At 43.5% G+C, this 23,203-nt stretch overlaps 1 protein-coding gene across 2 annotated transcripts in view; it reads right to left on the bottom strand.

Annotated features, from left to right (window-relative positions):
* Adam19 (ADAM metallopeptidase domain 19) overlaps window positions 1-12,716 on the bottom strand; it is an 85,333-nt gene extending 72,617 nt beyond the window's left edge. Inside the window, exons 1-3 of one of the 2 annotated variants that reach the window (XM_015492670.2) lie at window positions 12,458-12,716; window positions 8,284-8,369; window positions 3,628-3,698 (exon numbers count right to left, since the gene is read on the bottom strand). In XM_015492670.2, the coding sequence (XP_015348156.1) occupies window positions 3,628-3,698; window positions 8,284-8,369; window positions 12,458-12,554 (254 nt within the window). In that variant the 5' untranslated portion in view covers window positions 12,555-12,716. Of the gene's footprint in view, window positions 1-3,627; window positions 3,699-8,283; window positions 8,370-11,270; window positions 12,358-12,457 lie in introns of those variants that run through there. The other variant, XM_048782713.1, reaches the window with a different exon arrangement.
* Window positions 12,717-23,203: the final 10,487 nt, after the last annotated feature.

Below are 23,203 nucleotides of genomic sequence, written 5' to 3'. Positions count from 1 at the left end.
CAATGCATCCCAGGGTAGCCCACTAGTTAACAGTGAGTCTTATGGGTGGGAAATTTTCTTCCTTTTATTCATGTAGCATGGCTACATGGTTTACATGAGCATGCATGAATTTTGCAATTTAGAAATAAGGAGTGAGAAATAACAGCTGCCATGTACTTATAAGCGAGGCACGACATCAGGCCCTTCATCTGCACCACCTTGTTTCATCCTCCCCATGGCTCTAGGACTGGACTATGCTTATACTCCAGGAGTGGGAACTGAGGCTTTGAAAGAGGACACGCAGTTGTGATGTGGCAGAGCCAGGATCTGAATGGAGCACTGTCCACCATGAAGCCGCACACACATTTTCCCTAAGAGTTCCTTCCTTTTCGCCTGCACTCAGTAGACAAGGAGTGCATCTCTCTCAGGAATGTCAGCCACTTGTCCCCAGTTGCTTCAAAGCAGAGAACAGGCTGCAGCTGCCTGGCCATGGGAGCTCTGCGGGTCTGCTCCGTCTGCCGCGTCCCCCTCTCCTGGCCCATCCTGCTCCTCCATCCTCACCATTCTTGGCAATGATCTCTCCATGTGTGAATTCCATTAAAGGCTCTCTCACTGCTATTTTGGGCCATGCATTAGCACATAGGCCTTGATTTGATGGGAGAAAGCCAGACACCTTGGGATGATAAAAAAGACATTTGTCCTCTCCCTTACCCCAGAGACCCAGAAACCCCTGCCCATTGCTCTTGAGATGCCTGAAAATCCAGTATATGGAGAAATACTATATGGATCCTGAGGAAGGGGAGGATAGAAAGCTTCATAATCTATAGGGCCTCTCCCTGAATTGTCCCTCCCACTGTCCACATGGCTTGGACCCAGGGGTCCTCCAGGTCTCTGCTCAAATATCAGTTCAACAAGGACTTCCCTGACCACCAATCATAACCAATACCCGCCCCCAGTCACAGCACCTGTCCTTATAGACTCTCCAGGGAGCCTGTCCAGTCACCGGCTTGCTCACTGTCTTCCCTAGTTAGGGTGTAAGCGCCTTAAAGACAGAACGGTTGTATCCACAGCTTTACCCAGAGTGCCTGTGCTGGGGCCTGGAACTTACAGAGGCATAGTAATGAAAAGAATGAATGAATGGGTGGAGGAGGGTGCAAACCAGAGCCTGACAAATCACTCACAGGGCCTCGTTGTCACCAGATGTCACCATCTTAGAGAAACTTTAACATGCCAGCTTGAAAAATCAGAAAAAGCCTCTCCCCTGTTCCAAAGCTGTTTTGAATCCAGACTCACATGCTCCATGAATGAGAGGGCTTTGGGAAATAAACACACGAGGAAGTCGTGTGCAGTTGGAGTTCCGCTCACTAACACATGTTCAAAAACAAAAATCCCCATTTAGATGAAAATAGCAGGAAGCCATCCCCCAGGGACACCTGGTGAGGTCATGCTGCTTGGCTCTGCTGCTTCCATTTTTGTCAACTCTCCTGCTTCTGCCAAATTAAGGAGGCGGAACCAACCCCATCCAGCCCCAGGCGCTCACTGAGACACAGCTGGGCAGCAGGCAAGAGAACCTCACCGTGGGCAACATAAATCACGGCAGCGGTGGGTGACCATTCTCCTCCCGCCCTCTAAGCCCTTCCTGAGACCACCTCATCCCATCCTCACAACCATCCTGTGAGGCTGGCTCTACTATCCTCATTTTGTAGATCAGAACACAGAAGTTCCAAAGAATTTGCCAGGTGTGCCATTGCATGCCTGTAATCCCGGTGACTCCGGAGGCTGAGGCAGGAGAACTGCAAATTCAAAGCCAGCCCCAGCAATTTATCTCTAGGTCCTAAGCAACTTAGAGAGACCCTACCTTAAAATGAAAAATAAAAAGGCTGGGGATGTGGCTCAAAAAAAAAAAGAGAGAGAGAAAAGAAAGAAAGGAATCTGAAGGATGTAATGGTTTACCCCAGGTCACATTCTGTGAATCTAGAATGAAGCCAAGAATACAAATAAGCTACCCAAGTCTTATCTCTCTTGTTTTCTTGCTGTGTGACCTTACACAAGTGCCTATCCCTGTCTGAGTCACAGTTTCAATAGCTGCATATAGACTACTGTATTCAATGCTTTCTAAGGTGTCTTCCTGTTCTAACTTCCTATTAGATCTTGCAAAAAAAATTCAAAACGGGAGGGAAGAACAAGGTCTCAAGTCCTGAGGTCTCTGCTTGGTTGATCCAACTCTTAAGTCTTTGCCCATAACACCAACACCAGAGGAAGCCTAAGGGCTGTACGGGGGGCAGAACAGGACAGATTAAACTCAGGTGACAATAGGAAACATTTAGACCAGAACCAAAGCACTGAAGGACTAAAGCAGGCCCCTGAGAGCTCTCCAGAACAATCCCTGTAAGGGTCTTTTTCCTATAGGACCCCGGGAGACAACCAAAGAGAAGCCCTGGGCAAGGAGGTCCTGCACCCTCTGGGGATGCAGCCAGCCAGATAGGTTCCAGGAAAATGGGAGAAAAGAAACATTCCACTAAGCCAGTAAAAGCCTAGTTACACTCTGGAGGAGAGTTGCAAAAGTAATGGCAATGCCCAGCCCTCTGTCTTCCCGAAGGCCGCCACATCCCAGGGCAGAGGAGAGATGTGAAGGAAGCCTCCTTATCACCCCAACTGCTAAGCTGTACTCGCACCACACTTGGGACACCACTCATCCTCCTCTGCAAGCGTCCAGAGAGGCCAAATTTGGAATAAATTATATTGTCCCTTTGCACCCAAGCCAAGCACCATTCCCATCCTCTGGGACATGCAAGGCCCTTCTCCATCCCTTTCTTGGCAGTGATGTATTTGATTACTCATCAGCTTCCAGTGGGGGTTGGAGGCTGCCAAGAGGAGACGGGCAGCTCTCCAAGGCATGCATCCTTATCTTCAATGTCCACGTGGTGGGTGAAAGTGGGACTGTTGGTGAGGAGAGTACAGAGGCCTTCAGAATCCCTCAGGCAAGTAAGGAGAGCCGCTCAGTGGCCAGGCAGACCGTGACTAGCCAAGGAAGTTCTGGGTTATGTCTACTCACCCCTCAATGATAAAATCAAGACACAACTACGCCTGGTGGCAAATCAATGTGGAAACAGTTCTGAGCCAGGCACTACCCAAGGTGGATGAGGTTAGGGACCTGGAGGAGCTGGGGCCTAGTGAAGCCAGGAGACTGCAGACAGTGCCCTTATTGGCCAAATCTCAGATGTAACTGACCCAGGATAGATGGACCAGAGGCGCCCAGTGGCAGCATGCTCTGCCTGGCCTCTCTCTGCTGATTGCCTTCGCTTCCTGCCAAGTGCTAGGCCTGAGCTAATAAGGCAGCCACCTCCTGCTCATCCCCTCCATTAACCTCACATATACACCAACCAGGGCCTGCAAAGAGCTCCAAGAGGCACCAGAAATATAGCCTAAGAAAGTTTAGGCAAGACGTTAGGAGTCCAGTGATTTCATCTTTCACAGCAAGTCAAGAGACTATGCAAAAGCCCTGTCTTGGCAAGATGCTTCCCTACAGGGACCAAGGATTGATAGCTTGGTGTCACTCCACTAAATGCTTCCTTCCCAGTGACACCTGTGTCCTTGTTGACAGAGAAGTTAATTGTTTTATTTCAGACAAAGAAGGAGTCCACTTACTCATTCTTCTCCAGGTCCAGGATCAGTTCTCGCCCCTCGGCCATTACCCTGAGCTCAGCTTTGAGTGGATGCTAAAAGGAACAACAACAACAAAATGTTAGTTCCTAAAGCAGGGACCCTGGCTCCCAGGGTCAGCACAGTGCTCACACATGGATCCACAGGAAGCGAGCAGGAAAAGGTCAATTGCATTTCCAGCCCAAACACGAACTGACTTCAGTCCCAGAATGACCCAAATCCTTCCCCCATCCGCTTTCTCCTGAGAAGCAAAGGAAAGAATCTACAAGCCAAGATTCTGTGGAGGTGCATGCGTGCGGCCTGGCCAAAGGAAACACAGGAAAGCAAGATCCTCAACAGTAAATTTCCTGGGGAGTCAGCCTTGGAGTCAAGTCCTGGCTCTGACACCTGCACCTGTGCAAACCTGGATGTGTCACCAACCCTCCCTACAACAGATCATTTGAGATTCACAAAGGGCCCATGCACATGAAAATCTGCTCAACATTATGGGTGAATCATACCCCCACGCACGCTCTAAAATATATGTCATACCTGACATGAAGTCAAAGTGACAAAGATTATCTTAAACCACAAATCGTAATGCAATAAAATAAGCATTTCGTACCCTAGGACAGGGAATTCAAATTGACACCAACCCTCTGGGAAATAATTTGACTATATGGACCAAGAGTTTTAAAAATGGTTAAACCATTTGATTCAATAATGTAAGACTGGCTGAAGAAGACAAGCACAGGCAAAGATTTGTCCACAAAGATGCTTAGCATGTAGAATAATAAATAATGAAATATAACCTAAATGTCCCAAAATAGAATGTTCAAATAAACAATAACTCATTCATAGGATAGAACACTAGAAAGTCATTGAAAACAGGGATTTTAAGTAATTTTTAAATTACTAAGAAAGTTTACACAATAAGCATTAGGCAAAAGGCTTCAAATTTAACACTGTATATTTTATTTAAATACATTTTTGTAAGATGGGTATGTAAGGTGTGCACGCCTGTAATCCCAGCAACTTAGAAGGCTGAGGCAGGAGGATCACAAGCTAGAGGCCAGCCCCAGGCACCTTGGTGAGAACCTTAGCAACTTATCAAGAGCCTGTCTCAAAATGTGGCTCAGTGGCAAAGCACCTCTGGGTTCAACTGCCAATACCAAAAATAAATAAATATGTTTTATAAAAAAAGGAGGGGTCATGAAAATAGAAGGAAGGCCAGTGGAGTAGAGGAAGGGGACCAAGGGAAAGGATGAGGGAGGAAAAAGGGAGGTAGTGGCAAATGAAATTGGCCAAGTTTTGTGCATGTTCAAATATGTCACAATGTGTCCTACTTTTATATATAATTACAATGCCCCAATCAAAAATTAGTTAAAAACAAAATAAGCAAAAAAATAATACACACACACACACACACACACACACACACACACACTTTTGTAAAGAGAAAAGGTAGAGAGAAATAAACCTAAAGGTGACCATAGTTACTCTAAGCAGTGGAATTATGAGTTAACTTTTATTTTCTTTTGCACTTCTTTCCATATGTTTATAATTGCTTATATCATTTAAGAATAGAAAATTTCAAATAAATCCGAAAGTTAAATCATAATAAACCTACATCATAATAAACCTTGAAGTGCTTAAACATTTCAAGTCAAGGCTATTGAACTTTCCTTGAAGAAATAATCTTTTAAAAAGTTTAAAAAAACATTCATGTATTAATAATAGTAAATATTCTTTGGGGTATATTTATTTATTTATACAGGGGTCCTTTACCACTGAGCTCCATCCCCAGCTCTTTTATATTTTCATTTTGAGACAGGGTCTCACTAAGTTGCTGAGGCTGGCCTACAATTTGTGATCCCCCTGCTTCAACCTCCTGAGTTGCTGGGAGTGTCACCAGGTGTCACATGTTAGAGTTTTCTAACTTGGAACCAAGGAACTGATAGATTCTTAAAGTCCCTTCAATCCACAAACGTCCTTATGGAGCTTCTACCCCTTTTAAGGGTGACTCTAACTTAGTTCTGGCATCTCTGAGAAAGTGGGTCACCTGTTCTGTCACCTCTGGTTAGGCACCTGCGTTTTTCTAGCACATTCTTTCTTCCTTGTAGCAAAGCCCACTCCCCCCATTAGGGTCCAGCATCCCTGATGAACTCTGAATGTTCCAACACGGACTCTTGGGCAACCTACCTATTGCCTAATTAATCCTATTACCTCATTTTAAGAAGGGACATTGCAAACCCTGGGGCAGGAAGCTGGGGGATATGTTTGCCCAATCACTTTCACTAAAAGATTCACCTCTCCATTTCTGCCACCTTGATTCAGCTTTGCCAGCACCTATTCTGGTAGCAAGGTCCTTTGCCACTTTTACTCCAGGGAACCCCACAGCAAGTGCCCTGCCCAATCACACTGAGCACCAGGGACGCAGCCCCACGTGAGCATTTGAGAAAGAGCACACAGCGACAGAGCTGTGGCAATTATCCAAGAGGCAGACAACCACGTGAGGCCCACGTAAAAAAAGACTGTTGGCACACTCGCAGCACTATCACCTCTCCCCCAAAGAGACACGAGCTGCCCCATGAGTACTAAAACTTATTTTTATATGGGGAATCCAAAAACAATTCTCTCTGCTCTGGAAGGTGTTTAGACACTGATACTTAAAATAAGATGTTGCTTGTTTCCAGGGGACATTTGAAACAAAACAATGAAACTACATTTTGAGGATCTATGAAGCTTCCCTGTCCAGCCCTCCTGACCAGCTCTATGCTGGGGAGGGGGCAGCGTCAGCTCTCCCAAGAACCCTAGGGAGCTGAACCTCTGTCAAAATTGCCCAAGGGAAGGGTCAAAAGTCCTTTGTGTTTAGGGCTAGACTAAATAGATCTTCAGCTCTATAAGTTATTGGAAACCTGACCTATACATTTATATGCACCTTAAAATCCAGCAGAGCATTTAGTATCTCAGAGTCTAACTGATGTTTAGCAAATGAATGAAATACGTAATAGAATAAGAGATCTGAATGAAATCCAGCTTTGATTTCCTCTCTCTCTCTCTCCCTCTCTCTTTCTCCCTCCCTCCCTCCATCCATCCCTCCTTCTCTCTGACATTCATTCAACAAATGCCGGGCACTGTGCTCACTGTTCCCTCAGAACACAATAGCCCACGTTCTGGGCAGACAATGGTTGGGAACAAAGACAGGATTTGGTCCTCTGCTTTGTTCCTCAGCCCTTCCTGAGGATGCCTGGCATCTCACATCTGGAAGGAACAAAGAAGCCTCTATAAAAAGTATCAGATCCATTCCTCAGGCAATAATGGTGGGTTGAAATATCCAAGATCTGAATTCTTAAAAATAATCTGCTCTAGGATGGCCATTCATTAATTTGTCTAGATTTGTTCCTGAAATTATTTTCAGCCTTTCCTACTTTTTGACAAAATGATTTGCTGCTTTTAGGCCAAAATGTCCTTGCTTTTATCTGCCCTAAGTTTTTCATTGTGAGTTCCCCCTAATAAACCCAAGTGGAGCATTTGGGGACATGTGTGTACCACTCTCACTATAACTTAGAGAATGCTAGGCATTTCTCTTCTCCACTCAGTTTCCAGACTCAAAAGCCACAATGTCTGAAGTCTTTCCTGATGCATCTCTCTCCTGCTATCATCTTGCTTCTAAGTGCTGATAAATCACACACCGTTTGAACCCAGGGCTCCTAGAAGCCAGTCCCTGTCTCCAGTTTTCCTCCTGCTTATTCCCTCTAAGATGCATTTTATAAATGAGGAAGCTCAAGTTCTTTAGAAGATCACATAGCAGCCTACTGCCATATAACAAGAACATCTTCCTTTCTGCTTTTCATGTCTCACTTTCAGCAGTGAACCCCAGAACCAGAAACAGTGTCCTAGACACACAGGTCCCAATATTTTCAGTTTTGTTCCCAATCACCTTGATAAAGCCTCCACATTTTGCTGGTGTTCTGGCCCAAGGAGACTATAGGATTTTAACATACATTTCTCAGGCCTAGGTCCAGCCCTGCTTCTTATTAAAAATAGTTTAGATCCAGGATAGTAGCAAAAACCTGTAATCTCAGCTACTCAGGAGGCTGAACCAGGAGGATCACAAATTTGAGGCTGACCTGGGCAACTTACCAAGGCCCTTTCTCAAAATCATTTTTTTCAAAGGGCTGCAAATAGAGCTCAGTGATAGAGCACTTGTCTAGCATGTGTGAGACGCTGGTTCAATCACCAGTACCACAAAAAAAAAAGAAAGATTAGGAGTTTAGATTAGCCCTTTTCTATCCAAGCCCATAATCCTGTTAACAAAACGAAGCACCTATTATGCAAAGCAAAAAATAAAATGACAATATTTAATATATTCCAATCAAAAGTGATTTCCATGACACTATTACATTTGCACTTTTTTTGTGTCAGCATTAGTGTGAATTTTCATTTTTCTCAACTAATAGCATTTGGAATTTTCTAGAAGTTTGTCATACAATGAAGGAAAGTCCCACTGAAGATATCCAAAACCAACCCAGAGAGGATCAAGTGAGAAAAGCAGAACCAGTGGTAATGACTGAGCTTCCAAGAGCGCTTAGTAAGTGGCCCCAAGCCTCACAGAGTTGTCAACTCCTGCCCCTGAAGATGAGAGCTTTAGACTCTTACCTTTTCTTTCATGGGGCTTTCTGAAGTCTTCCACTGAGGTATTATGAGTTCATGCTGTAGCTGGGGGCTGCCTTCCTCACTTCCTCCTGCCAATACAAGATGCAGAACCATGGGAAGCCGACCCTCCATACCTTAGCCAAGCCATATATGTACTTTCTGTGACAACTACTGCCACCTGGAGAGAACTCTGCAGGGGGTCTTCAGAAGACCCGCTGGTTGCAGGTTCTTGATACTCCTCCGGGGCTGTGGACTCTTCCAGGTGTTGGTTATAAAGTGGTGAACAGGACAAACAAGGTCTTTGTACTCACCAAATCTACCTTACAGAGGTGAGAGACAGAAAAGGAACAAACACTGTGGTGCTAAGTGCCCTGAAGAAAATAAAATAGGGTCATGGAATAGAGACACCCGGTGCGTACTTGAGACAGAGGGAGAAGTGTCCCCAGGAGAGCAATCCCCCCAGCTAGTGCAATGCCTGGGCAGAAATGGACTTGGCCTAAGGAATGAGAAGGTAGAGTGAAAGGAAGTCAGTGAGAGAGTGGTCAGCAAGACAGCTGCGGGTCTGATAAATGTAAAGCCATGGAAAGTGCCTGGATCTTATTATAAATAGACTTGGAAGGCAATGGATGTTTTAAACACAGTGCAATCTGATCTGTATTAGGTTTAAAAAGATCACTCTGTCTGCTGAGTGGAGAATGGGAGTGGGGGGATGGGGAAGCATGGAGGGGCTGGGAGTAGAAGCAGGAAGGAGGCTGGAGACTAGCAGGAGCCCTGGTGAGGGATGGCAGTGGCTCAGACTTGAATGACATCAGTGGAGAGGAATGAAGTGGTGGGATTCTCGGTATAAGCTAGAGGTTAAACTCAAGGGTATTGTTCCCACTGAGCTTTGGTTTTCTCGTTGAGGATAGTGATACCCACCTGCCCATCTCACAATGTTTGGGGGGGAAAGTCAATGTGAAATTCCTTTCCCACTGGAGAGAAATCACATGTAACTTGAGCTAATGGCAAGTTTGCATATGTATTTTACTTCCTACTCAACAAATCATTCTCACGCCAACCCTGAGAAGTAGGCAGCAGTATTTCTAGATTGCAAGAAGGGGAATTGAAATTACGGGGTAGATATATTCAAGGGGAAGAGCAGATGTTAAACACGGGTTCCAGATTATCTTAATGAAATGAGAATTTCCTAAGACCTAAGCAAATTAGTCTCAAGAAGAAGCTAAGCCCAAAGGACTTCTGGGGATGGGGGTAAAGGCTCCGAAACTATTCATTCTAAACCAACCCTATCAATTACATAGAATGTAATGAGTGATATAAAAGATGGCTGTAGTTCCATTAGAGTTGTAGGATGGATTATGATTGATTATTATCTTTCCTTTCAGATTACTGAGGTGATATACTTGCAATCAAAATATATCATAATGGTGGAATGAGATGAATATCATTACCCTAGGTACATGTATGAAGACACGAAGGGTATGACTCTACATTGTGTACAATCAGAGAAATGAAAAAATTGTGCTCCATTTGTGTATTATGAACTGAAATGCATTCTGCTGTCATGTATAAGAAATTAGAATGAAAAATTTTAAAAATCATAAAAAATAATTTATTCAACAAGCATTAGCTTTCTAACACAAGTTAAAAAAAATCAGAAGCAACACATTACCAAATATTTTTTGAGTTCTTGACTATGTGCTGGGTACTATGCTAGGTGCTTAATACTCATGGGGGGAAAAGACAGGCACAATCCCTATCCTAAATCTAGATTATTTAAACAAAAAAGAATTATATGATATTTAATGGAATATTTAAAGGCACTAAATGATATTTATCACATCTTTTTCTAACAATCAAAAAGTTGGTACAAACTTGGAAACAAGGCAAGGAGAAAGCAGAACTCTCTCTAGTGTCAGATTGGAGCCCTCCCATGGATTACTGACTTATCTAAAAGAATGTACCTTTGACTTTTTATTCACTATTGACTAAAAGCCTATACTCTATAAAGATACATATGAACTACAGTTTTCTCTTGGGAAGATACAAATGATTTTGCCATGGTAGAAAGATGACCAAGAATTACGGTTATTTTATGCTTGGCGCATCCACCACTTCTGTATCTGTCTTAGCCACAAGATTTCAACACTCTTTCTCCAATACCTTTATGACCCTGTTACTGTAATTCTCCTTTCCACCAACTTTACCCTCCTATTCATTGCCTTATTAATGAAATGAGTACATCTGTGCCACATTTGTATGAGTCCAGTTTCTAACTTTTTGAAAATTATATTTCTGCAGTCTCTTGATGGAATTTGTAGTCATAAAAAGTATGTTGTTGTTGTTGTTGTTGTTTTTCAGCATGATGGAGCATGCCTGTAATCCCAGCAAATGTAGAAGCTGAGGCAGGAAGACCGAAAGTTTGAGGCCAGCCTCAGCAAGTTTGCAAGACCCTCAGCATCTTAGTGAGACCCTGTGTCAAAATTTAAATAAAAATGAAAAGGTGTAGGAATGTAGTTCTGTGGTAAAGCATGGGTTTAATACCCAGTACCAAAAAAGTAAAGAAAAAAACAGTTGTAGTTTTGGAGAATGTAATGATTTGGGAAATGCTTGTAATGTGAAGTGAAAACTGCAAGACACAAAACTTTATGGTATGATTCCCATGTTATCAATATATATATATTAGGCACACAAGAAGACGATAGGGGAAAACAAAAATATTAATAGCAACTGTGAATTGGGGATTGCATGTCATTTCATTTCTTTTCCACTTTTTATTACTTCCCAGGTTATTGTACAGCTAAGGTCTGTGAGGACTCAGACTCAGAGCACTGGCTTTCCTGTCCTTTCTGCCTGCTTTTCTCCTGCAAGAAGCACAGACTCATGCCTCCCACTGGACTTCAAAATCAGAGACGAATAGAACCTAGTTCCCTCTTTCTCAAGAAGCCCCTAACCATGGAGAAATTATGGAATTTCTCATTTCTTGGACTTACCGTGAAGCCCCAGGGCCATGATTTCCCTTTTGGCACAAGAGCTTTAAAAGGCGGTTCCATCCGCCCGCGGACGCGCGGGAGGACCTTGGGATCTCGCACTGCAAGCTCCGCACGGTCCCCGCCAGCACAGCCTCCTCGCTCTACCTCGGCTGAGAATGCAGCCTGTCCAGGCCCCACCCGGCTCGCTCTCTCTTGATTTAAAAACGCTGACAGTTGGTCCTGCAAGCGTCGGTCTGGAGTCTGCCCAGCCAGTCTGTGGCGGCGGCAGAGTGAGGGCTAAGGTTTCTGGGGTCATAAAAAGAACACGGTCACCGCCCCCGGGGAGCGCCTCTGAGATCGACCCAGAGAAAGAGTGATGTCTGGGAAACTAGTTGTGAGAACAGCAGAGTTCACCGAACATCAAAGCTTTACGCATTGAGTCCAATCCCTTTACTTTATACAGAAGGGGAAACTGAGGCCGGATGAGGTCGGATAGGATGGAAAGAGAGCCCTGGTTTCCAGCCTGCACAACCTCAATCTGTGGCGGAGCTATGGGCAAGTCCTTTCCCTTTTGTGGGCCTCAGTTTCTCATCTGTGTAAGGGGTGCGCTGGACTTGACCTTTATTCAGTAGGGTGGTGGGGTGGTTCAATGGTTATCGCCAGTTCCAGGGTCTGCACATCACAACAGGCGATACCCAGCGAGACACCTTACCAGCAAGTCCCGGGGGCATTTTATTTTCTCCCACCCGCCTGCGCGTGGCACAGAGCATGGTGCCAGGGGGCTGCTCTCCAGGCCGTGTGGGCAGACGGTTGGGATGCTGGAGCACGGCCAGGGCGCTGGACACTAGAGACAGGCGGAGCGAGGATGAGGGACCATGAGAAAAGAGGAGAGATCAGGAGAGCAGCGGAAAGAGAAGCCAAAAGCAGAAAAACAGAGGAAGGAGAAAGAGAGGGGGAAGGCAAGCCAGCGAGAGGACCGGCTGTTTTCTGCTAGCTCCAGGTCTCCCCATCTCCACTACCTCCCGGGGGGCACCAAGTGGAAACAAAGCCTGGAATCCTAGGCTTGGGGCGGCCGAGGCGCAGGCCCCGGGGAGTTGCAAGGGGGAGCAGAAATCGGGGTCCCGACGCTCCGGGGACGGGGGAGACTCCCAGGTCCCTGAGCCACGCAGCCCACCCTCCTCCATCACCCCCAACGCCCCGCCACTTACTTCTCGTCCATCCCAGCTCCCGAGCCGCCCGCGGCCGGAGCAGCTGCAGAGCCAGAGCCAGCAAGCAGAGCCGGGCGGCGCCCGCGCCCCCGGGCATGGTGACGGCGGCCCCTCGCTCTCCGTGCTCACACGCCCTCTGCCATGCCTGCCCCCGGCCCAGCGGCAGTGGCGGCGAGTCTGCAGCCGACCGCTCGCCGTAAAAGCCTCGGCTCCCGGCTCCCAGCCCTCTGCCGAGACGCTCCGCCCCCAGCCCCGCGGGGCTCGGCCAAGGGGATGGAGGAGGGGAGGCGCGGCCGGGAGGGGGCTTTGGGACTGGCCAGGGGAGGAGCCGACGAAACCCCTGGGGAGCCAGGCTGACTCAGGTGAAGGGGACTTCCGCTAGGGTCACCCGAGCCCACGGAGGAGATGGATTCACGGTGGATGCGGCCCGGGGAGAGTCGGGGGGCTTGGGTTTGTTAAGAGTAAAACTAGACCCCTCGTTGCATCGCGGTCGGTTGAGTCAGTCCTGCACTGTGCTAGTCGCTGTGGGTGACAGAGGCAACGGACCCAGCGCTGTGCCACCACCCCCCCCCCCCTCCAGGCCGCCACTCTTGGAGGCAGGCTCCTAAAGAGTTAACCCAACCACTAGGCACGGAGAACTAAGTACTATATGGAGTTGTTTTCTTAGCAGGACACAAATCAAGAAGCCAGCCATTTCTTCTGGCTGGGGGAGGGGGGTAAAGATCAGGAATCCCAAGGGGAAGACATCTGAGCTCCGGAGGAGGAGAAATGGAACACTAGGCGGAAGCACCAGACTGGACGAACTGCTGAGGCCAGAAAGCCCAAGGACCTTGGAGGGGCAGGGGGCAGAATTCCCGATGGTGAGGGTAAAGGATTTGGGATGAAATAGAAGATGAGACCTAAAATAGCGACCATCACTTACTGACTACTTATCTCTAGAATGAGAAAATCACAGCTAGGAGTATGAGACCCTACCCTCAGCACCTTATATGTACTAATTTAACATAATAAAGGCCTGTTATTTTTTCTTTCCATATGTTTATTGTAGTTGTACACAATGATGGGATTTATTGTTACATATTCATACATGCACACAATATAACAATATAGTTTGGCCAACATCACTCCCCAATACTTCCCCCCTCCCTCTCCTCCTCCCATTCCCTCCTTGCCTCTACTGACCTGCCTTTGATTTTTCATTAGATTCCCTACCCCCCACTTCTTTTCCCTTTTCCTCTTTAGCTTCCACTTATGAGAGAAAACATGTGACCCTTGACCTTCTGAGTTTGGTTTATTTTCCTTAACATAATGGTCTCAAGTTCCATCCATTTTCCTGCATATGACATAATTTGACTTTTCTTTATGGTTGAATAAGACTCCATTGTGTGTATATAACACATTTTCTTTATCCATTCATCTGCTAATGCTTCCATAGTTTAGCTATTGTGAATTGTGCTGCTACAAACATGGGTGTGCATGCATCACTGTGGTATAGTGACTTTAATTCTTTAGGATGAATACCAAGGAGGGGTATAGTTGTTCAAATGGTGGTTCCATGTAAAAGTTTGTTATTGGCCTTTATATGTACTAGGGATACTGCATACTTTATCTCTTAATTAATTCACTAATCCTATAGAGTAGGATTAATGAATTAATTAAGAGTATTATCCTTGTTTAGAAATGAGAAAATCAAACCTGAGAGGCTAAATAAGTCAGGGTCTGGATTCAAACCCAGATCTTTACAACTTCAGGATCCAAAGTAACCCACCTTATTTTGCCATGGAGAAACTGATAACCAGAGAAAAGTGATTTGTCTAAGATCCTTTAGCAAAGCTCAGTTCTAAAAATGAGGCCCCAGACATCCTATGAATCTGTTCCTTCCACTGAGCCTCATTGATCAAGCCCAGATTTGTACAGTTGAACAAAATGTTATGTGTTAGGAAGACCAAAGAACTCCTGAAAACCATGATAGGTGTGTCAAAGCCTGCCTATGGTTCCCCAGGAGGAAAATAAAACATGTAGTTCTGGTCATTGGTGTGTAAGTCTCTGTATAAGTCTCATCCAGCTGCCATAATAAAATACCACAGACAGTGGCTTAAACAGCAGAAATTATTATCTCACAGTTCTGGAGGCTTGAATTCTCAAGTTCCAAGTGTAGTCAGAGTTGGTTTCTGGTGAGGCTTCTCTTCCTGCCTTGTAGATGGCTGACTTCTCACTGTGTCCTCACATGGACTCTCTATATGTGCAGAGAAAGCACGGTTTGGTGTCTCTTCCTCTTCTTTTAAGGACACCAGTGCTAGCCTAGCAGGACCTCACTCTTCTGAACTTATGTAACCTTATAGATTTTATCTCCAAATATAGTCACATTTAGGGGTTAGGGTCTTACTAAGTTTCCTTGGCTGGTCTCAAACTTGAAAAACACCTGCCTCAGCCTCCTGAGTAGTACACCACCACTCCTGGCAAAAGTCCACTATTTCTTAAAGCTCTGCAATCTCTTTGGCTCGATGGTCTGCCCTCAGGTCCACTGGCACAACAGTGTCATCCGCACAGTCCTAAGCAGTGGACTCCCTCCCATAGCTCTTTGCCACGGCCCTGCCCTTGAAGTACTGGACCCAAAGAAGAGAGGGTCCAACTTATAGAACAGCCTTGCTCTTTGTACCCATGGAGGAAGTGGCAGCACAGTTGATCTCTGAAATGCCTTAAGGGTCATTCTTCCCTTTTCTTTTTTTGGGGGGTGGGGGTACTGGGGATTGAACCCAGGGCACTTCACCTCTGAGCTATATCTCCAACCCGTTTTTATTTTTTATTTTGGTATAGGATATCACTAAGTTGCTGAGGCTGGCCTTGAACTTGCAATCCTCCTATCTCAGCCTTCTGAGTCACTGGGATTATTGGCAGGTGCCATTCTTGAAAGATAAAGCAAATTCTAAGCCTAAAAGCTCTATTGCCCTGTCCTGTAGAATTCCAGAAATCCGAGAGCTTTCCTTTATTTCATCCTGATTCTGTTCCCTTTGATCCAAACTGGTAGTATCTTTACTTGTACAATCCTATCGCAATACCTGACTTCTGCTAAAAATGGGGTTAATCTTACAGAGCAATTTTTCAGCCACAATCTTGGTGTTCACTCCACAATATGCTTTCTCATCTTTTACAATATGAATGGGCTGAAATTTTCAAGTTCTGGTTCTTATGGGCTTGACAATTCCTTCACTGTATATCCCCTCTCCCACATTTTACACAAGCATCCAGGAGAAACCAGGCTACACCTTCAACACTTTGTTTAGGAATCTCTGCAACTAAATACGTGTCTAAATTTGTCACTCACAATTTCTACTTTGCACAAAACACTAGAACACAATTCAGTCAAGTCCTTTGCCACTTTATAACAAGGGTCACCTTTCCTCTATTTTTTTTAATTTTAGTTGTTGATAGACCTTTATTTTATTTATTTATATGCAGTGATGAGAATCGAACCCAGTGCCTCACACATGACAGGCAAGTATGCTTCCTCTGAGCCCCAGCCCCAGCCCACCTTTCCTCTATTCTAATAACATGTCTCGTTGCCACCTGAGATGTCGCTAGAATCACCTTTAACATGTACATTTCTATTACATTACGTTCATGGTGATAGATGTGTTTCCCAAGACTATAGAAGCTTTCTCTATAACACTTCTTCCTGAACCTTTGCCAGAATCATCTTTAACATCCACTTTTCTACCAACAGTCCTTCGAGGTAATCCAGGCTTTTTCTAGCATGGACCTCCAAGTTTATCCAGCCTCTACCCATTACTCATTTCCAAAGCCAATTCCATATTGTTATGGAAGCACCATTAGTATTAGTATTAGTCTGCTAAGGCTAACAAAACACCACAGTCCAAATGGCCTACACAACAGAAACTTACCTTCTCTTAATTTTGAAGACTAAAAGTCCAAGATCAAGATGCCATCAGGGTTGGTTTCTGGTGAGGTCTCTCTGCCTTATAGATGGTCACGTTGCAGGTCCTCAAACATCTTCTCTCCACATGCAGAAAGAGAGCAAGCAAGTTCTGGTGTTTCTTATAAGAACAGCAGTTCACCAGAGCAGTGTCACAGGCTTGTAATTCCAGTGTCTCAGGAAGCTGAGGTAGGAGGATTGCTAACTCAAGGCCAGCCTCCCCAACTCAGCAAGACGCTCAGCAACTTACTGGGACCTTGTTTCAAAATTTAAAAATATATCTTTAAAGGGACTAGGGATGCATCTCAATGGTAAAACACCCCGTTGGGTGTGATCCCCAGTGCAGAAAGAAAGAAAGAAAGAAAGAACAGTAGTAACAATAACTTCTGTTCTATCAGAGCAGGACCTCACCCTTATGACTTTTTTTAACCTTTATTGACTTTTTATAGACTATCTCCAAATGCAATCATATTGGGTTTAGAGTTTCCGCATAGGAATTTGGAGTGGGAGACGAATTCAATCTGTATGCGAGGCCACAGTCCTAGACCTCTGAGACTAGTTTTGGTGCTCTCTCCAACCAGCTCTGTGACCTTGAGTAAGTCACTTCTCCTTTGTGGGTCTGGGCTTCTAATGAATGACCTGGGAATGGGAATATTCCCCTCCGATCTGTTTCACCCAGGAGCTGTGAGGAGCTGTTACAATAATGACAGCGACCAACTGTGTGAAGTAAAACATGCTCAAGTGCCATGCTTAACTGATGCTGTGAGCAATTCCCACAGACATCCAAACTTCATACGTGAAATTTATTTCCATTAGCTGACAGTCAGATGATCTTTGAATCAGCATGTGCCCCTAACACTTGAGGAGCTCAAGCTGAAGGTAGCTGGAGAAAAAGCCCAGTGATCAACACACTATGGAGAAGTCAGAGCGTCCCTAGTTGTCTCACAGTCACCCTGCTCCACTCCTAAAACTCGGGAACAAGTACGTACATGGCTCTTGACTCCTGGAAGTCTTTCCATTTATTTGTAAAGAATGTGTGTACTTTTTATAAAGAATACTACATCTCTACATAACCTTTAAAATATTTCTGACATTTAACCTAGTAATTGCATTTCTGGGAAACCATCCTAAAAAAATAATCTGCAGCGCACACACAGATTTATGGACTAGAATGTTCATAGTGGGTTATTTATAATAGTGAAAATATTGGAAGCAACCTAAATATGCAACTGTGAAGGAACAGTTCATAAATTATATAATATCCATATGATGGATTATTGTGCAGCCACTTAAAATGATGAGAGTTTAGGCTCTGATGTTAAGTGGGAAAAAAGCAGGATCCAAAATTACATTGAAGTATGATCTCAGCTATGTAAATAAAGGACTTTTTTTTAAAAAGACTAGAAAGAAATGTGCCAAAATGTTAGTGGGGGTAACCTCTGCATGGTAAGACTATGGAGGAATTTTTTGTTTTGTTTTATTTGGATTTTTCAAATCTCTCTCTAATTTTCTACCATAAGTAAGTGATTGTTTTAGTAAGTGGAGTAGGTAAATGATAAACATATTTTTTAAAAAAACAGAAAAAGAGAAGTCTTAGCTGAATTAAGCAGAGCATTTTGCATAATTGACCTCTTTATATATACTGAATTTCTCACTCTGATGTTGAGGAAACTGAGCCAGGGTTATACCATGTAATGCTAAAATTCAGGATTTGAGGTGGCTGAATCACTGCCTCTTCCTAGCTATAGTGTTCTATTATGGTAAAGAGACAGTCGTCCTGCCAGGGGTCACATTCCTTTTCTGTTCTTTATTAGCTCTGTGACCATGGGCAAAGGAATCAACTTTTCTGTGACTCTGTTGCCTCATCTATACAGGATGATGGTAACGACAGTTCCTAGCTCCTTCAGGCTCTGTGTTTAGAACAGCGGTCTTCCACAGTAAACAGTCAGCAAATGTCAGTTAATCATCCCCTCCTTCTCCTGCCAGTTGCTGCAGAGGGGTGGGTGTTATTCACGGCGCCTGGTTCATGCACTCAGTTATGTAATGCATGACAAGTCTAATTATGTACAGTAGAATACTGCATGGAGACATTTCTGTCAACGGCAGCCTGCATACAGGAGAAGGTCCCATGAGGTTAGCAGGGAGCTAGGAAAGTTGTGACATCATAGCCATAGAAAAGCCAGAGCAGGACACGCCGCTCATGAGTTCATGGTGATACTGTTGTAAACACACCTACTGCGCAGCCAGCTGTATAAAAGTATAGCACACATGATGATGTCCAGGACACAGTTCTTGATAATAAACAATTATGTCACTGGGTTATGTATTTATCACTCTATATTTTTTTATCATTATTTTAGATCACTCTATAAAAAAAAAGTTTTCTGCAAAATAGTGTGCACTGTTAATCCAGCCACAACCTCAAACATCTGTTTACATCTCTCCATTACATCAAGAGGCCATGTCGTCACTGACCTGTACCATCTAGGTTATGTAAGTACACTCTATGATGTTCACACAATGACAAAATCACCTAATGCCACCCTTCTTAGAACATGTCCCCATCATTAGATGACTTATGGCCATACTTCTTTGTGTGTGTGTGTGTGTGTGTGTGTGAGAGAGAGAGAGAGAGAGAGAGAGAGAGAGAGAGAGAGTGTTTTGCTGGAAATGAAACACACTAAGCATGTGCTCTTCCACTGAGCTACATTCCCCAACCATGTACTCAGTCTTCAATTATTATCAGATATTGATCATGGCATACTGTCCCTGTCTTTTGCTTACTCCCTTTTACTAGAATGTGAGTCCATTACAACAAGAAATGGGACTTTGTTCTTCTCTCATCCCCCGCCTACCCTACATTTACAAAGTGCAACAAAATTTTAATAAGATTAATTATATAATTAATAACAGTCAACTCATTCTGACTCAGCACCAACTTCCAAGCCACCACAAGATAACGGTCTTCATTGGCCCCTGTTATGGAAATAACGTTGCCCTGTGATAACTGACTTTGTGATTCATTTTTCCAGGAACAAGCTCGTTTTTTTTTTTTTAATTCCTATTTATTTAGATATAACTTATGCACATGAACAGTCTCCAATTTTTAGTCTACAGTTCTATGAGTTTTAACAAACAACATACATTTGAAGAACCACTTTCACAATCAAGACCACCCCCAAAGTTTTCCACCTCCCTCTTGCATTACACCCCTCTGCCTAGGCTCTAGCCATCACTGTTCTGTTTCATATCTCTTGGTGTGGCCCTTTTCAAGATGTCCTGTAAATGGAACCATGCAGGATGTAGACATTTTCATCTCTCCTTTTTCATAGAGAGCACAGATGCTTCCTTCCTTTAGATGGCTCAGTGGTGTTTCATTGTATGGAAGTTCCATAGTTAGTCATCCACTCTCCAGATGAAGGCCACCTGGGTGTGTCTGGTTTTGTAATCAGGAATATTGTGACCATAAATATTCAAATATTAAATGAACACAAGTTTTCATTTCTCTGGGGTAAATAGGAGTGGAACTGCTGCATATCATAGTTAAGCATATGTTGAACTTTATAAGAAACTGCAAAAAATTAGTTTCCAAAATGGCTGTGCAATTTGGCATTCCCATCAGCAATGTGTGAGAGCTCCTGTCACTCTGCATCCTTGAAGGACTTGGTATTCCCAGTTCTCTTGATTTGAGCCATAGGAATAGATGCATAATCACCTAAGAACTCTCTTGCTTTACAAATATTCTGTGAGGGAGCCATGTTAGAATAGTATGGATCCAATAGAATTCATTTTGATGGAAGGAATTAAAACAAAAATAGGGCCTTTTAGCCTGCCTCTTCAACAAATGGTGCTGGGAAAACTGGAAATCCATATGCAACAAAATGAAACTGAACCCCTATCTCTCACTATGCACAAAACTCAAAGTGAATTAAGGACCTAGGAATTAAACCAGAGATACTGTGTCTATTAGAAGAAAAAGTTGGCCCAAATCTCCATCATGTTGGATTAGACCAGACTTCCTTAATAAAATTCCTATAGCACAAGAATTAAAACCAAGAATCAATAAATGGGATGGATTCAAACTAAAAAGCTTCTTCTCAGCAAAAGAAACAATAAATGAGGTGAACAGAGAGCCAACAAAACGGGAGCAAATCTTTACCACAAGCACATCAGATAGAGCACTAATCTCTAGGGTATACAAAGAACTTAAAAATCTTAATACCAAAAAAACAAATAACCCAATCAATAAGTGGGCCAAGGAACTGAACAGACACTTCTTAGAAGAGGAGATACAATCAATCAACAAATATATGAAAAAATATTCAACATCCCTAGCAATTAGAGAAATACAAGTCGAAACTACTCTAGGATTTTATCTCACTCCAGTCAGAATGCCAGCTATCAAGAATACAAACAACAACAACTGTTGGCCAGGATGTGGGGGAAAAGGCACACTGGTACATTGCTGGTAGGATTGCAAACTGGTGCAGCCAATATGGAAATCAGTATGGAGAATCCTTGGAAAACTTGGAATGGAGCCACCATTTGACCCAGCTATCCCACTCCTCAGCCTATACTATTTATTTTATTTTTTAAATTTTAATTTGTTATATATGACAGCAAGATACATTACAATTCATATTATACATATAGAGCACAATTTTTCATATCTCTGGTTGTACACAAAGTAGAGTCACACCATTCGTGTCTTCATACATGTACTTAGGTTAGTAATGTTCATCTCATTCCACACCATTTTTAAGGATTTAAAAACAGCATACTACAGGGACACAGCCACATCAATGTTTATAGCAGCACAATTCATGATAGTTAAACTGTGGAACCAACCTAGTAGATAAATGGATAAAGAAAATGTGGTATATATACACAATGGAACAATACTCAGCAATTAAAGAGAATAAAATCATGGCATTTGCAGGTAAATGGATGGAATTGGAAAATATAATGCTAAGTGAAGTTAGCCAGTCCCAAAAACCCAAATGCTGAGTGTTTTCTATGATATAAGGAGGCTGATTCATAATGGAGTTGGAGGTGGGAGGCACGAGAAGATTAGATGAACTGTAGATAGGGCAAAGAGAGGGAGGGGAAGGGTGGAGGCATGCGGGTAGGAAAGATGGTAGAATGAGATGGACATTCCTCTTCTGCATACATGTATGAAGACATTAATGGTGTGACTACTTTGTGTACAACCAGAGATATGAAAAATTGTGCTTTATATGTATAATATGAATTGTAATGCATCTTGCTGTCATAGATAACAAATTAAAATTTAATAAATAAATAAATAGGGCCTTTTACTCAAGTTTCTTGCTTATGTTAAAGACTTTAGTTTTCTGTTTGTTTGTTTTTTCAATAATCCACAGGAGAAGCAAATCTCCTCAGCCCCTTGACAGCCATAAAGCTCTTCCTTCAAATCATTCATTCAAGAGGTATTTATTGAGCCTCTATTATGTACTTGGCATCTGCTAGAATCTACACAGAAGTCCAAGACAACTCCACTATAATGATCATGGTGGGATAAAAGAAGGAAGGGGTAGTAATTGACAAGTAAATCAAATGACCAATTACAGCGCATGATCAGGTTTCCTGATGTGTACCTTGGGTCTTTTGATTTTTTTCAACATGGGGCACAGTTCCCAAAGTGCCACATAATAACAATCAATACTATTGACTAGTGAGCAGTTTGGCTGGTGCTAAGCAGAGCACCTTTATCATCTAATTTAATGCCCATAACAATCCTATGAGGAGATATCAGGTCAAATCTCACGGATGTGTGATTTAGTAGGACAGTACCATGGTTTGGATGTGAATTATCCTCAAATGCTCACTTGTTGGGGGCTTAATCCTAGGGGTACACCCTTAGGTCAAGTGGGGGCATAACCTCAGAAGGGATTGAGGGGCCCTAGTCCCATTCTCTGATTTCCCATCTGGGGATATGATCTCTTGTTCCTAATGCACTCCCACCACTGTGTGCCACGTACCAGGCCATCGGAGCCAAGATGATGCACATGACCCTCTGGAACTGTGAAATACATGGATCTCTTTTCTTTATAACGTTATCTAGTCACAGGAATGTCATTTTAGTCACGAAAAAGAAATGATCTAATATAGTTACAAACAAACATTGGCAATGCCATATGGTTCAACTAGTAGTGTAGTTACTGTGGATCATACAGAGTTTATGATGTGCTAGTCCATTTATTCTTCTGTTTTCTCCATGGGAAAACCTTCTGTAGTAGATACTATTGCTATTTCTACTCCAGGGTTGAGGCAACTGAGGCCAGAGGTGGCAGCTGAAGAGTAACTAGAGAGTGTTTATGTAGCTACTAGGTTGGAGACAAGCCTAGATTGAAACCAAAATGTTAATAACACCAAAGCCACTGTCAACACCCACAGTGCTACTCTGTTATTACCACAGAGCCACAGATGAGCTTGAAGAGGTGCAGGTGTTTGTTTGTGGCTGTGAGTTCTATCATGCCCCAGGTTTGCAGGTGCTTCAAATTCCTGCTCAAATTAACGTTTTTCTTTCTTTCTCTCTTTCTTTCTTTTCTTTTCTTTTTCTTTTTTTTAAACTTGAGAGTCTCACTAAGTTGCTAAGATTGCCTTTGAACTTGCGATCATCTTGCCTCAGCCTCCCTCCTTTTTTTCTTTTTCTTTGTTTTCCTATGACTCTAGAAATTTGAATTCAGCCTGTCCTCAGATGAGCTTAAACTCCAGCATTGCCCCCCTTCGATGGCAGAACAGCCAAGCAAATAGATAATACTTATTTGTTCCCATGTGACCTTCCCCCC

Source organism: Marmota marmota, unplaced genomic scaffold (assembly GCF_001458135.2).
Source record: "Marmota marmota marmota unplaced genomic scaffold, marMar, whole genome shotgun sequence".
Classification (NCBI taxonomy): domain Eukaryota; kingdom Metazoa; phylum Chordata; class Mammalia; order Rodentia; family Sciuridae; genus Marmota; species Marmota marmota.
This window is presented reverse-complemented; position numbering and strand designations above follow the sequence as displayed.